This window comes from Caenorhabditis remanei, chromosome IV (assembly GCF_010183535.1).
Source record: "Caenorhabditis remanei strain PX506 chromosome IV, whole genome shotgun sequence".
Classification (NCBI taxonomy): Eukaryota; Metazoa; Nematoda; class Chromadorea; order Rhabditida; family Rhabditidae; genus Caenorhabditis; species Caenorhabditis remanei.
In genome coordinates this window covers 16,247,042-16,262,507 of record NC_071331.1, presented here as the reverse complement: position 1 = coordinate 16,262,507, position 15,466 = coordinate 16,247,042, and the positions used below count along the sequence as shown (strand labels likewise).

At 39.9% G+C, this 15,466-nt stretch overlaps 5 protein-coding genes across 5 annotated transcripts; 2 read left to right on the top strand and 3 right to left on the bottom strand.

The window, feature by feature from the left end:
• Nucleotides 1-122: 122 nt before the first annotated feature.
• Nucleotides 123-1,615, bottom strand: GCK72_014529 (uncharacterized protein; the record flags this gene model as incomplete). Its single annotated transcript, XM_053730328.1, has 5 exons — nucleotides 123-298; nucleotides 346-460; nucleotides 506-850; nucleotides 900-1,300; nucleotides 1,357-1,615. 5 exons carry the CDS (start codon nucleotides 1,613-1,615, stop codon nucleotides 123-125), a joined length of 1,296 nt encoding a protein of 431 aa, XP_053585100.1.
• Nucleotides 1,616-1,835: 220 nt separating this feature from the next.
• On the bottom strand, nucleotides 1,836-2,273 carry GCK72_014528 (uncharacterized protein; the record flags this gene model as incomplete). Its single annotated transcript, XM_003090354.2, has 1 exon — nucleotides 1,836-2,273. One exon carries the CDS (start codon nucleotides 2,271-2,273, stop codon nucleotides 1,836-1,838), a length of 438 nt encoding a protein of 145 aa, XP_003090402.1.
• Nucleotides 2,274-2,426: 153 nt separating this feature from the next.
• On the bottom strand, nucleotides 2,427-4,470 carry GCK72_014527 (uncharacterized protein; the record flags this gene model as incomplete). Its single annotated transcript, XM_003108329.2, has 8 exons — nucleotides 2,427-3,220; nucleotides 3,265-3,373; nucleotides 3,421-3,558; nucleotides 3,607-3,762; nucleotides 3,925-3,985; nucleotides 4,031-4,174; nucleotides 4,219-4,324; nucleotides 4,371-4,470. 8 exons carry the CDS (start codon nucleotides 4,468-4,470, stop codon nucleotides 2,427-2,429), a joined length of 1,608 nt encoding a protein of 535 aa, XP_003108377.2.
• Nucleotides 4,471-4,644: 174 nt separating this feature from the next.
• Nucleotides 4,645-7,241, top strand: GCK72_014526 (uncharacterized protein; the record flags this gene model as incomplete). Its single annotated transcript, XM_053730327.1, has 10 exons — nucleotides 4,645-4,683; nucleotides 4,734-4,806; nucleotides 4,853-5,041; nucleotides 5,086-5,426; nucleotides 5,472-5,558; nucleotides 5,617-5,778; nucleotides 5,821-6,072; nucleotides 6,772-6,814; nucleotides 6,895-6,942; nucleotides 7,018-7,241. 10 exons carry the CDS (start codon nucleotides 4,645-4,647, stop codon nucleotides 7,239-7,241), a joined length of 1,458 nt encoding a protein of 485 aa, XP_053585099.1.
• A 3,181-nt stretch (nucleotides 7,242-10,422) lies between these two features.
• Nucleotides 10,423-13,030, top strand: GCK72_014525 (uncharacterized protein; the record flags this gene model as incomplete). Its single annotated transcript, XM_053730326.1, has 10 exons — nucleotides 10,423-10,469; nucleotides 10,517-11,081; nucleotides 11,127-11,325; nucleotides 11,441-11,727; nucleotides 11,777-12,010; nucleotides 12,056-12,409; nucleotides 12,453-12,591; nucleotides 12,640-12,701; nucleotides 12,749-12,934; nucleotides 12,980-13,030. 10 exons carry the CDS (start codon nucleotides 10,423-10,425, stop codon nucleotides 13,028-13,030), a joined length of 2,124 nt encoding a protein of 707 aa, XP_053585098.1.
• Between the last annotated feature and the right edge of the window lie 2,436 nt (nucleotides 13,031-15,466).

The window sequence follows — 15,466 nt, the reverse complement described above, 5'->3', positions numbered from 1 at the left end:
GGTGAATACAAGGAATTAAACCTCCAATTAGAGAAGAGATCAAAATATACATTTCAGAACTTGTAATTAGAGTTTAGAAGGCATCGTACAATAAATTAACAGTATTGAGATCATATGTTGCATTACGAAGCTTGACTCGATTCATCGGACTCGTTATTTCCTAAGACAGATGGTCTTGGAGCTTCTGGAACGTAGTTTCTGCTTGATGGCCCAAAATTTTCTTCTTGACCAGACAACTCCATTTCGTCGGTTCCAGTTGGAGCAAGCACGTTTGGAGCGTTTCGAGAAACATTCATGGCTAAAATAAACGACTAGTTACATGAATGTCTAATACTTTTTTCTAACCTCTTGGCGGAGCACGTCTTCTTCTGAATCCAGCTGGTGAGTCAGCTGCGTGAATCTTTCTACGCGGCCCACTCATCTCATTTTCCATATCCTCTTCATCGAAATACTCGTCTTCCTGTAATTTGTATTTTTCAAAGCACATTATAAAATTTTCACTCACATCTGCTTGTTGCGCACGACCCATATGTTGTGACTTGAACCGCAGCGGGTGAGCCCAGCGACTACCAGATGATTTTCCATGGAATCCATCATCAGATAGAAGATCAGCACGCTGCGCTGACAGCTTCGCCCACACGCTTTGCATATTTCCAAGAAGAGTTGTTAGCTTTGGCATCAGGGAGAATACAGTCATCGTTTTCTCTTCCTTTTCGAAAGAATCAGTAAACTCTGTAGCATAGCGATCGATTGTCTTGAGTTTCTGAGCGAGCAAATTTGCTTCTTTCAGGATTTCGAAATTAGGCTGCAGAGACCCGTCTTGAATTTTTTCAAGATAAGCAACAATAAGCTGAAAATAATTAATGTAATTTTATTCATAGTTGGTTAATAGTACTCACATCAACACGATTCTGAAGCATGCTCATCGCAGCATCCTGAGCCTCTGCGTGCTTTTTGCCCACAGAAGTTTCATCCTTTCCGTGTTTAGTGGAAAGCTTGGCAATATGATTCACACCAACTCGCTCGCTTTCTTCAGAAACCAGAACCCACTCAATTTGCCTGTATTTCTCGGCGTCAGCCACATCGGTTTCGAATGCAAAGAGGGGCAGTTTGCGAGTCGAACCAGCTGTAAGCGAGTTCAACTTCAAAAAGAGAGTTGCGTCGATTTGTCCAGCCTTTTCTGCATTACGAACAGCAGTGGTTAGCTTTGAGAGAATTGTTTTCTCTTCGGTTGTTAGCTCATCATCTTCACCCGCACAGTAAAGTCCGATTACTTGAAGTTCGGGAAAAACTTCTAGATCTGAAATTACCGTTTTTCATTATTTAATTTACGTACATGTTATGAGCTGAACTTACATTGTTCAGCTCTGAGCAATAGGTGATCAGCACTAAATGTAATCGACGGAGACATATCTTCTGATTCCATTTTCAATACAAACGAGTTCACCGCTTCCACTTGTCTGCCGTTCTGTTTACCAAGAACTGCTCCGAATACTTTTTTGACATCGGCGCCTTGTTGGACTTTGGTTCTTGAATAGTGCTCGGACATCTGCATAATAACCAGAGGATGCAAGAGCACCTTGGAGCAACTTCCGCTAGGTGAATTCAAAGCCATGCCTGAAAAAGACGTTTTTTGTAAAATCAATAACACACATCAGACAAACAAAAAAATACTGACGAAGAAACATAAATAACGGTATGATGCAGGCGTTCCAAACACGATTAAGAAATCGATATAACTGCTACGAGGGAATTTTTATTGATTCACATTGACATTGTTTTATCGAACATAAAACTTCCTACAAAAAGAAATAATGCGATCGAATGTTAATTATTTAGGATCCTGGAGCTTTGACGTGGCTCAATGGTGGGAGTGGCTTTCCAACAACCAACGAGATGAGGTTGTAAATGGCGATCACGAAGCAGATGTAGGAGAGAACCTTAGCGATCTTGCTGACAGCGGCGTCAAATGGTCCAGCCTCCTCAGACTTCTTTCCCTCGAGAAGAGCGTTTGCATAGGTGTCCACTCTCTTCTTGAGAACCGGGTCGTAAAGACCGTACTTGCCCATAACGAGATTACCGACCTTAGTTCCTTCTGGGAGACGAGGAAGGATTTTTCCTCCAGCTCCGAGTTGCCACTCTCCTGGGTTCAGTGGATCGAATTGCTCGAGGGTTGGTGGAGTCTTTCCGGCATTGGTTGGAACAGCTTGGAAGCTAGCTGTTCTCATCGAGAAACGAGCAACGCCCAAAGTCTTTCTCAAAGCCAACGACATGATGTTCCTGTATAAAAATAAAATAATGATGAAACCAATAAGAATTCAAAATATGCAAAGTGCCAATAACACTCGAATCAGAGAGAAAGGAGAAGATAAATAGGTAAAAGTTGACACTTTATTTATAAAGAAGTATTTACAGCGACTTTATCATTAATAAAATGGAAGAGGGCTGGCGTGATAGGCCCTTTTGCTACATTCCAGCACAGCGTCGAATAATCGGAAGAGACCAGTATCTCTTGGTCTTTCTAATCCTCTTCTCATTCTTCTTCTCATAACTGCTACCATTTCCTCATGTGATAACTTTCCGTCTAGATTATCATCGAACAAAGTAATCACTACATCTACAACATGATCTGACAGTGGAATCCCAGTAACCTTGACTGCTACTCGTTTCAGTAGCTTCGCATCGATTGACATCCCTGCCATTTTATGAAAATGGAGTGCGATATCCACATCATCAATGTGATACAGAAACTCGAAAAAGGCTTTAGTCTCCTCAAAGCTCACGCCTTTGGATTCTTCTCCCTTGAACCGTCGCTTAACGCGTTTAAGCATATGCTTCTGTTTCTTCTCAGCAATCTGTGCGTGGAGTAGAAGTAGTTGTGCAAAACTTTCTTCCGTTATGAGCCCATCTAAGCTATCCATTGCATCTCTTCTTTCGAATTCCATCTTCAAAATATCGTGTTGGAGACGCTCTTGAAATTCAATAAATTTTTCGGATGAAAGACTTCCTTTTCCATCTTTTCCAAAAAAGTATGTTTCGAGGGCAGAATTCGTTTCCACTCGGAATGAAGAATTAGGTGTTACATGGTCACGATGTCTCTGGCCAACTGTAGTTTGAGACATAATAAGTTGCTGAACTTTTGTGAATTCCTCCTTGTCCAATGCGCCGTTACCATCGACATCGAAGATTTTGAAAGCAAGTGCAAAGTCGGCATGAGATGCTGTAAAAAAACGAATAACTAACCACGTGCTTTCTTAAACTTACTCGATAACAGAGTCATCAAAAACAGGTAGTCGCTGAAGTTGATGAGACCATTTTCACCAAGTTTGTAGAATATACTGTTTGGATCAGAAAACTTGTGTCGCTTATGTTTCTGTAATTGAGTGAACAGTGCCATCAAAAGCATGTTTCAAAACTAACCTCTGGATTATACGCCTTAAAACTGTCAAGACCCCATCTTCTAGGTTGCATAACACCAGGTGTAAAAGAACGAAGAAAATCCTCAGGTGTCATGAAAACTTCAAAAATTCTACCACTTTCATCATCAGGATCAATTATCTGCAGATATAGATTACGTTAAATTAAGGGTTCTTCAGTTATTGATACCTTCAAGGTTGCAAAGTAACGGAAGATTTTGTCAGGTGTTGAATACAGTCTCAGACGGTCTTCATATTCTATAATTCGACGTTCTCTGAACCCAAGCTTTTTCTTTTTCGGTTTCTCTTTCACTACTTCAATTTCATTGATGCTTTCCTTCTGTTCCTGAAATGTTATTTATACCTTTAACATGTGAAAAGTTGAAAAGAGAGCTGTCTTACAGAAAAGCTTTAAACTAATAGATGGAAATAAACGACTGACTATTTTTTTTATGTTGAAAGCAAAACACACAAGCTGGTATTAAATTGACTAGTCGAAGCAGCTCACTTCTATCTGGGACGCTTGAGGACGAAAGGGTGCAGAGGCACCTTTGATTTGCTCTTTTAGCCTGAAATAAGTAACTCCGTGGTACGTCGACACTTTTAAAACAAACCATTCGAAGTCGCTCATCAAAATCACCATTCCGGCAATGACTAATGCATAGTTCCAGTTATAAAGCTTTCTAAGTGGAGGCCAGATATACGGGCGGTGCTGATAAACGGAATTCGAGTAATGCGAGTAACCAGTTCCACTTGCTCTGAAATAAAATCTCGAGTTGCCTACAATATTCAATCGCCGTACCTGTCCGTATAATGGAAAACATCTTTTTTCTGCCGAAGATTGCCGAGAGCCGTATAATTTTCTCCTGGGTCAATGTTTTTCAGGGAATCTTGCTGCTTTGCACTGTCTTGAATTCGAGTCAAATTTTATTAATTTTTATGCGGCAAACTTACCATTAGTTTTCGTCGGGGATGACGTACAGCTTCTAACGATAACAAACTGTTTTGCAATGTTTTGGATACGAACAGAACGCGAAAATTGGAGGCGAAGCATGGGAAAATGGCAAAAAATGGGAGCTCAGCGGTGGGCGGTTTCACGCGACGCGTGCGCTGTCTCAATAAAGCGCGTTTACTTCACTCTGCGTCTCCACACTTTGAACACTGACTCGCATTCACACGAATTTTCATTCAATTTTTATACGATTTCCCCATTTAATATTTCATTTCAATGGTAAACTTAATTGGGTGGTTTCCAGACGCACACAATGTAAGTATTTTAAATTTAATCAAATAATTCTTTTCGAATTTGAATTTCAGGCAGATCCTGGAACATCATATCTCAATAACTTCATCGCACCTTTCGGACCGATAAAGAAAAAAGAAAAAGATTGTAAACTCAATCTTTACATTAATGCCGATCAGCTCGTACTTTTCAGATCCCGCTGCTCGTTCTGGCCATCGATGCTTCACAGATAATGATTATCTGTATGTTATTGGTGGTTTCACGCATCAATTCAGAAATGGATCTATTTTCAAAGAGTTTTGGTCTATGAGTTTAGCCACATTTGAATGGAGACGTTATGAAGTGATAGGGGATTTTCCAGAAACTTTGGCTTCCTTCTCAAGTGAGTATTAGATATTTTTACTGAATGAAAATAGTATGTTTCAGTTGTTCAAATGTTCCCCTTCTCTAAAACGTTTATTTTGTTTGGTGGGAGCGGAACCGACTTTGGTCAAACCTCTTCGAATAGTTTCTATTTTATTCGAATTAACAATGACAACTGTTCAATTGAATCACAAAAGATCGACGTGCAAGGAACAATCCCTCCGCCAGTATATGGTCATGCCATGTGTGCAGGTGAAATACCAGGGAAATTTTATATTATTGGTGGAACAGAAGGTATTTTGTACAATTTCGATGTTCACGCGCTGACCATGCGAGCAAACTCCGAAGCTAAGAATGATAATGAGAAGTTCAGCTGGCATTGTGAACTTGTGACAAAAAATTTGGTAATTTACCAATTGCTGCATCATTTATTATTTAATTTTTTGTAGAATTTTGCTGGACGCTACCGAATGGAAGCGACATATGATGAAGTAAAAAATGTACTGATTTTCTTCGGTGGAGGCAACAACGAAGAAGTGATTGGTTTCAATAAGGTGTGACATTTTATTTTCATATATTAATAAAATTTTTCAGATGGCTGTACTTGATGTCCAGAGTCGAGTTTGTTCAGAAGTAAGCACTCACCCTGATAGTGTAAACGGGTTCCCATTACCTCGCCGTTGTCATACCATTGTTCGTCACGGACGAAAAGTTATTATGACTGGTGGCATCAACCATACCACAAATGTCAATGAGGTAAAGGGACTCAAACAATAACATTCAAATACCTTCCCTCAGATTCCTCTTCATTCTGACGTTTGGATTTTCAATATGGAGAACTACTCATGGACCAAGTATAATCATTCCCTTCCCAAATCCGTTTTCTTCCATAGTTCCGCGATCACTGAAGATGGGTGGATGCTGATATTTGGTGGTGCGCACGGAATAGCTACTTCTTCGCCAAGAAATAATAGATTGCTTGGAGCGTGGTTCGGAGTTCCACGATTACAGAGATTTGCGCTTGAAACATTGAGAAAAGAATACCCAAATGTAAGAAATATTAGCTTCATCACAGCCGGTCATACTGTCAGTTCAGATGTTCATTGGATTACATTGCGGAAATCTACGATTGAGTGGAGTATTTGAAGTTTTTAACGTTTTTTGTAAAAAAGGAAGAGTTGAAGAAAAAGAACGAGAAATCATCGAAAAGGGCACGATAAAGTTTCGTGAAAAGGAAAACAGGAGTCGGTACTATCTGAACGCAAACGCCCAAGAATTTGCGGTTAGGGTAAGCAATACTTGAACGTGAAGCCCAAAAATATGCAATTTAGTTTTAAAAACTGTTTCATTTCTATCAGAAGCTTGATGGAGTCTATTGAAAATTCGGATAGTAATGGAAATCTAGCAGATTGCCTCGAGATTTATGGAAAGCGGTTGATAGAGCTTAACTCATGTAGTAGAGTTTTAAAGGTGAATTAGGTGTTAATTTATAATCCGATTGGAAAATAATATTTTGTTAGAAACTTGATAAAGTTCAATGGAAAAGGCGAGCGACAGAAGGAACTGCAGTTTTCGTAGAGAAGGGAGTTTCTAATTTTGGCAGTGTTAAAGATGCAATGAAATTATTGCTGAAGTATAGAACTGAAATAGGAGAAACTCAGATAGGTCGTGAGATCGACACTATTAAAGAAATTTGGAAAACTGTGGTGAACTGGTGTTCTAGCTTCCCAAATCAAACGGTTTTTTCAGCACCAAGCAGACATTCAAGTACTAGGACCACGACCTCAAAGAAGTGAGTTTATAATTAGCGAATAACAATTACATAAACTTTAATTACATAACTTACGTTTGATCAATTATATTTGTTTCCAGGAAGACGACCTCCACGCCAGCCACCACAAGTGAATGATCCGATACAAAGTTAGTTTAGAATTTGTTTCTAAAGAATTGGGGAATTTTCCTGTAGCTCTCAGAAATCACGAATTCAGTTTTAAGATCTCCAAAATGTGCAACAACAAGTTCGCCGCCTTCTTGAACAGCTATTCGAGCATCGTTTCAACAATGATGAAAATGAAGAAGACGATGATTCCGATCTAGAGGTGGAAGCAGGAGATCATGAGAACGATCCTGATGCGCCATTCGATGAGGCAGCTGAAGATCTTGAAAACCAACTTTTAGAACTTCTGCAAAGACCACATAGAAATAGAAATCCCGAATGAAAGTTCAACTTGATTCAACGCCCTTCAAAACATTTTCATTCGCTTTCCATAAAGCAGCTATTTTTCATAATTATCATGTTTGTTCAGTTTCTCCCTGGAAAATCAAACCTTGCCCTTTTCTTAATAAATATTGGTATTTGCCTTATATGAAAAAGAAAACACTGTTTTAGTTGTTTCACTATCAGCTATTATACTAATATCTGGATATATAAGATCTTCCCTGCGTAAGGCGATTAACGCAATAAGCGTAATACCCATGAACACACAGAATCAATAATATTTCTTATTGTTAGGCACTATAGGCGACAAACGAGTGCAAGTCGCGTCCCGCCCCCCTGGCCGTGCATTTTTTCGGCCATAATTTGAAACGTATTTTTTCGCGGAATCCCAGTAACCTGCCTCATTCGGATAACTGGCTGAACCAAAAGGATGGCGAATTGTTTGATGCAAATAAATCAGGTTAGTTCCATTTTAAATATTATTATTTTAAGTAATTTTTTTCTAGTGTGGCTTCCCGAATTGTGCTCAACATTTTGCCAACCAATATGATCTCACTGCGCATATTGAATACACACACATCCGTAAGTTATCTAATAAACTGTTTTGAAAAATCAATATCGGAATATTTTTAGCTGTGATTGAGGAGGATGTAAAACGAAAAAAGCAACTGGTCGCGAGTAATACAAATAGTGATCAGCCGGTTCAGTCACCAGCTATGAATCTTCCGTTGAGCTATTACAGTCGGGTTTTTCGAACAGCTTATCGGCCGAATCCTATAAAACCTGAACCTCTGAAAGTTTCTTTTAATCATTTCAAAAGACGGGCTCAAAGAGAGAGGGTAATTCAACCAAACCAAATGGCTGCAAGAATACTACGTGATATGATGGCACGGCAAGGAAGACATCGTGAGCAAAAGTCTATACAAACTTGTCACTAATTGAGAAAATTTTCAGTAAGCATCGAAGAAGCTGAGAAAAAGCTTATGGATATTGATTTTGAAGAATGCAAACCCGAGTTAGTTTTTATTGATTTGATGTTTATTGATTTTTCATCACGAAGAACATCGTATTGCAAACATTATCTTTCAGAAACAATGAAGTCAGATACAGATGTGCCATCGTTGACTGTAACAAAAGATATAAAAGCATGTTTGCTTTGCGTGTACATATGAAAATTGTACATAACGTAGTGGTTTCCGAAGAAGCTAAAAGTTTGACCAACTATCCATCTGAAGACGTGAAGCCGAACCTTGCTGCACTCCAGCAAGCGATGCTACAACAATCACAAGGGAATGTAGTGTCGGCTGATAGTTCAACTTCCGGAGTACCTACTACAGTATCTTCTAACGCTCCTGGTACCCCACGGACTCAAGGATCTCCACATGGAGGAAGCACCCCGACTTTTGGAAATCCAGCCACAAACACAACTTCCTTCAAATGTTCGTACTGTTCTAAGCGGTATAAGACTTCTTCGGGGCTTTCAAATCACATGATGGCATCTCATCAAAAAAGTTTGTTCATAAAACTTGTTGTTAACTAATCAATATTGAAGTTTTAGTATCAGACGTTCAAGATGCTCCATCACCACAAGTGGTTGAGCAACTGATCTCACAAGTCCGGATGCAGCGGCAGCAACAGGAACAAAATTCTGAGCAGAATCAACAAAGAAATGTTCCAATTCTTAATACACATGGTCCGACTGTTGCAAGCGTAAGTTGATAGATTGCAAAAAAACTAATCCAACTCTTCCAAGATTCTTAAGAGTGCTGCAAATGCTCGCACGTTTTCGGTCACCACTACACAGCAACCGATTCGATTCACTCAACCACATTATCAAGTGAATCTGGATAATCAAGCATCTACAGGACAGGTGCTTCAAATGCAAATGCAACATCAGAAAAGAGTGAGTCTTACAATTAGTTCAAAAACATCTTCAAAATGAACACAATTTAGCTGGAACAGATACAAAAGATGAAACAGCAAGAGCAACAGCAAGCTGCCCAAACTATATCTACCGCTGTTCAACAACAACAGAATCATCATCAACATCAACAGAACATACCAATGCAACAAGGACAGTTCAACTCCCAAATGAATCAAATTGGTCAAAATTCTATGCAAAATTCACCTCAAGCACACCAGATGGGACAAACGCAGCAACAATACCATCAAATGCCACATCAGCAAACACAGCAGCAGCAGCAGCAACATCATCATCAACAGCAACAGCATCAACAACAACACCAACACCAACACCAACTACAACAGCAACAACAGCAACAGCAACAACAACAGCAACAACAACAGCAACAACAACAGCAACAACAGCAGCAACAGCAACAGCAACAACAGCTTCAACAGCAACAACAACATCAACAACACAGCCCTTATCCTCAACAAATGCATCAGATGGCTCAACACAGTCCACACTCATATCCGAAGTATCAACATCAGCAGTCACCGCAGTTCCCGCAATACCAACAACCATCTCCACAACAACATTCTAGTGGACCACCACCACAACAGTCTCCTATTCCATTATCTCAGTCCCTAGCTCCACTCAATTCAATGACTCAACAGCAGCGGGCACCAGTCCAACAAATGCCACCTCCGACTGTAAGTACTACACCAAAGATTTTTCTATTATACAACTTTCAGGCGACTGGAATGCAATTTTCTCCTCCCAACTCGCAAGGATTCAACATGATGCCAAGTCCTACGAATCCAACGAGTAGTCAGCATATTTCTTCCCAACCACCACCGTATAATAATTAAACTTGTACATAATTAATCTAACTGTCTCAAGTTTAACCTCTGATCCATTCATTTTGTCTGATAATTCGTGTATTTTTCTCCCTAATCACTTATCTCGCAGAGCTGTCTCGTTGAAATCTCGTATTCCGATCTTCTCACTAGTAGTGGCAACACATCTCTCAATTATGCAAATGCAGCATTTTCCATACTACTTGTACTGTTTTATATAATCACATTTATTTAATTATTAAAAGACTTTCCTATTGCACCTGTCAAATAAAAATTATGTTTTTTAAATGTGTTTTTCATTGCCTGAATATTCATGATGTCTGGGTTCATCGTGTTGCTATCTCAATTTTCCATGGAACATTTATTAGATGCTCGTATTTTTTCATCAACTCTTTCTGTATTAATTATTTATTTAGATAATGGAGGAAAACAACGACAATTCAGATTCACTCAGCTTCACCCCTCTGTGAGTCGGAAAAGAAATTGTTGAAACATTCAAAATTTGAATTACAGCGGATCCGGGCAAGAAGTAGGAAGATCATGTCATTTACTCGAATACAAAGGAAAACGGGTCATGTTGGATTGTGGTGTGCATCCTGGACTTCACGGAGTGGATGCTCTTCCTTTTGTGGATTTCGTTGAAATCGAAAACATCGATCTTCTCCTTATCACACATTTCCATTTGGACCACTGTGGAGCTCTCCCGTGGCTTCTCCAAAAAACTGCCTTCCGTGGAAAATGTTTCATGACACATGCCACTAAAGCAATTTACCGAATGTTGCTAGGTGATTACGTGAGAATTTCAAAATACGGCGGAGCTGATCGGAATCAACTGTATACGGAAGATGATCTGGAAAAAAGCATGGCAAAAATTGAAACAATTGACTTTCGAGAGCAAAAAGAGGTTAATGGCATTCGGTTTTGGCCGTATGTGGCAGGTCATGTCTTGGGAGCTTGCCAGTTCATGATCGAAATCGCAGGAGTTCGAGTACTCTACACAGGCGACTTCTCCTGTCTAGAAGATAGGCATTTGTGTGCTGCCGAAATTCCACCAATCACTCCGCAGGTTTTAATTACAGTGAGTTGAAATAAGAGAGATTTCATATCATACTTCATTTTTTAGGAATCCACATATGGAACCCAAACGCATGAGGAAAGATCAGTAAGAGAAAAAAGATTCACTCAGATGGTTCATGATATTGTAACAAGAGGCGGCAGATGCCTGATTCCAGCTTTTGCTATAGGACCCGCGCAAGAGCTGATGCTCATTTTAGACGAGTATTGGGAGTCACATCAAGAATTGCATGACATCCCTGTTTATTGTAAGTGATTACTAAAAAATTTAGGGAGTTTTCTCCAACATCGCTTTCTGGAGATTTCATATTTTGATTCAAAAGCTATTTTTAAAATTGTTAATTCTAAACATACTATTTTCAGATGCTTCGTCTCTCGCGAAAAAATGTATGTCAGTATATCAAACGTTTGTAAACGGAATGAATTCACGAATTCAAAAACAAATTGCTGTCAAGAATCCATTCATTTTCAAACATGTTTCGACTCTCCGTGGAATGGATCAATTCGAAGATGCTGGTCCATGTGTGGTGTTAGCAACTCCAGGAATGTTGCAGAGTGGATTCAGTCGAGAACTATTCGAGAATTGGTGCTCTGATTCGAAAAATGGATGCATTATTGCTGGATACTGTGTCGAAGGAACCCTTGCAAAGGTACAAATAATTGCATTCGACTGATGATTGAACGAATATATAATTTCAGCACATTCTGACAGAACCTGAAGAAATTGTCTCACTAAGTGGAGAGAAACTTCCAATGAGAATGCAAGTTGGATATGTTTCGTTCTCTGCTCATACTGATTTCAACCAGACTTCTAATTTTGTAAAAGCTCTTAAACCACCACATTTGGTTCTAGTTCATGGAGAACTTCATGAAATGAGTCGCCTCAAAGCTGGTATTGAACGTCAATTCCAAGATGCTAACATTCCCATCGAGGTATATAAGAGTACTTCAGATACATGAATGAATCTCTGATTTCAGGTACACAATCCACGAAATACAGAACGGTTGGATCTACAATTCAGGGGAGAGAAAACTGCAAAAGTTATTGGAAAGTTGGCACAAAAGATGCCAGAGAACGGAGAGATCATTAGTGGAGTTCTAGTGAAAAATAACTTTTCCTACTCGTTAATGGTGTATGAAGAACTAGGATCTTACACTTCTCTTCGAACTTCAAGTCTTGAACAGAAAATGTCAGTTCACTATTCGAACTCTGTTCGTTTGCTTTTGTTCAACTTGAATCAGTTGAATGATGATGCTACCTTATTGCAAAATGCAAAACTGAAGGAAATGTCAAAAAAAGGAACTATTACTCATGCAATCAGTATCTTCCAAGTGGGTTTGTCTCTTTCGGAAATCATGAATCATCTTTCTTCAGGGAAAAGTTATTGTTTCATACTACGGAAACGATCATGTTGCTGTTGTCAAATGGGAGTCGAATCCAGTTTCAGATATGTATGCTGACTCTGTAACTGCCGCCATTTTGCATGCCCAAGCTAATCCTGTGCCAGAAAAATGTGGGTACCTAGTTTCTTTGGCAATGTCTTATTCAATAAACTTTTTAGATCTTCCCGCCAGTTCGTCGTTCCCGCCATTCAATACAGCACTAGAAGGAATGGTCAAGCATGTAATATTTTTTCAAAACTTCAAATGAAAAACCGGTTTTTTGTTCAGATTTGTGGAGATGATGTGTCATTAGTAATGAGTGATCGTGGATTGTTAGCACAGTTCGAGGAAGACGGTCGACGTCTCCCAGTGGAAGGAAACCCTGATGGACCAGTCACGATGGGAGGTGATGATCCAATGGACGATCCAACGACTTCACATATTCTCCAAGGACTTACAGAGAAAATGCGACAGGTAAGCAACATGATTGTATTCCTCATTTCACCGATTGTTGTTCAGATTGTGACTACGAACAATGAAACGGATCTCATAGATGATATGGAGTATTAGAGAGTCAGTCGTCTCAGCTATCGATCTCAAATTACAATGCTTCTTTCTTTTTGTTTATGTTCAGAGAGGTGCCCACTAAATTATTATTTTCCCATTTAAATGAGTCATTTCCCGTTGTCTTCATCATATTTTGTTCTCGATGCCCACCTTGGCGTACTGTTTTTCTTCTATTATGTTTTTTATAAAATTTTCCATGGATATAATGATCAGCTTCCAAAAAGAAACGCGTGTTTATCGCGGGACTATATGCTTGAGCAAGACGTTGAGAAGGAGGGAATTCAGATGACAAAACACATATAGTTAGTCGGTTTTCTCTTCTTTCTTCTTCCTCACAGGGGCTTTTCCCCCGTCGTTTCTGTTATATCCGTGAAGATATAGAAACCTGGCCTAGCACCCTAGTTCACGTGCTCTACTTATTGAACTTGTTATTTCCTATGGAAATCAGTTTGTAAATAAACCTGTTCTGAATAACTCGCTTACGGCTCGATCACAAACGCAACAGTGGCGATCAGGATCACTAAAGGACCACGAGAGACTCAAGAAGAGAACCACCAACCGACCACTAGAGAAACCAAAGGATAAGACAATGGTAGAAGAAGCTCAAGGTATGAATGTTCACATTTCGATGGATGAGGTGCTGAAGGCATTAGCCGACGGACGATTGAAATTGACAACAAAGACAACCGAAGGAGCAGGATCTGGACTCGTGGATTCGATTTCGAGAAGAATTGCGAATTTTGAGTATGAACCAGAAGAAGGTCAGGCATTTGAAGACTGGTACTTGAGATATGGAGACACCATTACGGGTGAAGGCACTGATTTATCAGATGAAGCCAAGAGAAGACTAATATTGAGCAAATTGAACCAAAGAGACTACAACTATTTTACAAATAGAATCCTACCAGATAAGACGAGTGAGTTCAAATTTGAGGAGATTGTGAACAAACTGAAAGAATGTTTTCCATCGACAAGATCAACATTTGCAAGAAGAATGGAATTTTTGAAAATCATAGACGAAGGCGGCGACTTAGGAGAGTACACCGGTCGAGTGAAGAAAGCCTATGCTGATGCCAAATTCAATGAGATGAGTTCTGAACAAGTGCAGTGTTTGATGTGGATAAAGGGTCTAAGAACTAACGGAACAGTTGATATAAGAGCTCGGGCTATGCAGATTATGGAGACAAGACCGACGACGACACTTATTCAATTGGAGCATGAAATCATGAAGTTGCTAGAGTTCAGAGAAGACGCCAAAAACATTGGAGGATGTAGAACTAGTGAGGAGGTATTTGCTGTGAGAAAGATGAGAACTGAGAAAGCGAAAGAACAGAAAAGATCGAGCCAGAGACACTTGCTAAGAAAAGAGAAGCAACGTGAGAACGAAGGAAGTTCTACAGATGAAAAAGATGATTCGGACGAAGAGAAGCCGACGAGAAATCATAATCAGAGAAAGAAGAAATGCCATCGATGTGGAGGTGAGCATAACGCAATGAATTGTTGGGCCAAGAATAAGGAATGTTTTGACTGCGGACGCAGAGGACACATATCCAAGAAATGCCGAGAACAACAAGATGATGAGAAGTCAGACCGCTCGGGTCACAGAGTTAATCATGTAGTTGCGAAGACACCGAAAAGAAGAAGAGACAGCTACAAAGTCAATGGTATATACGTGAAGGAATCGAAGCCGAGAAAGGGATCGACAGAGGTCGTGAAGAACGGATCGATGAAGAGACATGTGAGACGTTGGCCAGATGAGAAGTTTGTGAAGATTCAGAGGAATTGTGAAGAGACTGGAAAGGAGAGATGCAAGAGTTTCGTGACAAGAAGTCCAAATCCTGGTCGGAAGGAGAAAGTTGGAGCCTTTGCGAGACACGATCATTGGGAAAAGAAGAATCCTAAAGAGAACTCGAGATTGCAACCTGAACTAAAAGTTAGTTTTCCAGAAACGATGAGGCAGCATTCAGCGTGGAACCGTGGCTGGAATCAACAAGGAAGTAGCACACCATCGTTGCCAATCCCACCACAACCCAGCTTTGCAATGTACCCATGGAGAAACAGTTTTGGATGCTCGGAGATGACCGGACGTTACGTGTGGATTCCAAATTGTTACGAGATGAGAATGATGAGTGGACCAGATGCCAATTGGAGAGGATTCGATCAGAATGACGTGGCACCCGTGGACTTTCGCTGTTAGAAGGAGAGATGTTATATCCGTGAAGATATAGAAACCTGGCCTAGCACCCTAGTTCACGTGCTCTACTTATTGAACTTGTTATTTCCTATGGAAATCAGTTTGTAAATAAACCTGTTCTGAATAACTCGCTTACGGCTCGATCACAAACGCAACAGTTTCCTTCTTTTTCTTCGTCAATATATTCCCTTCTCTGCGTCTCTTTCTTTTCTCTGAATCTCCCAAATTCTAGTCTTATTTCGTCT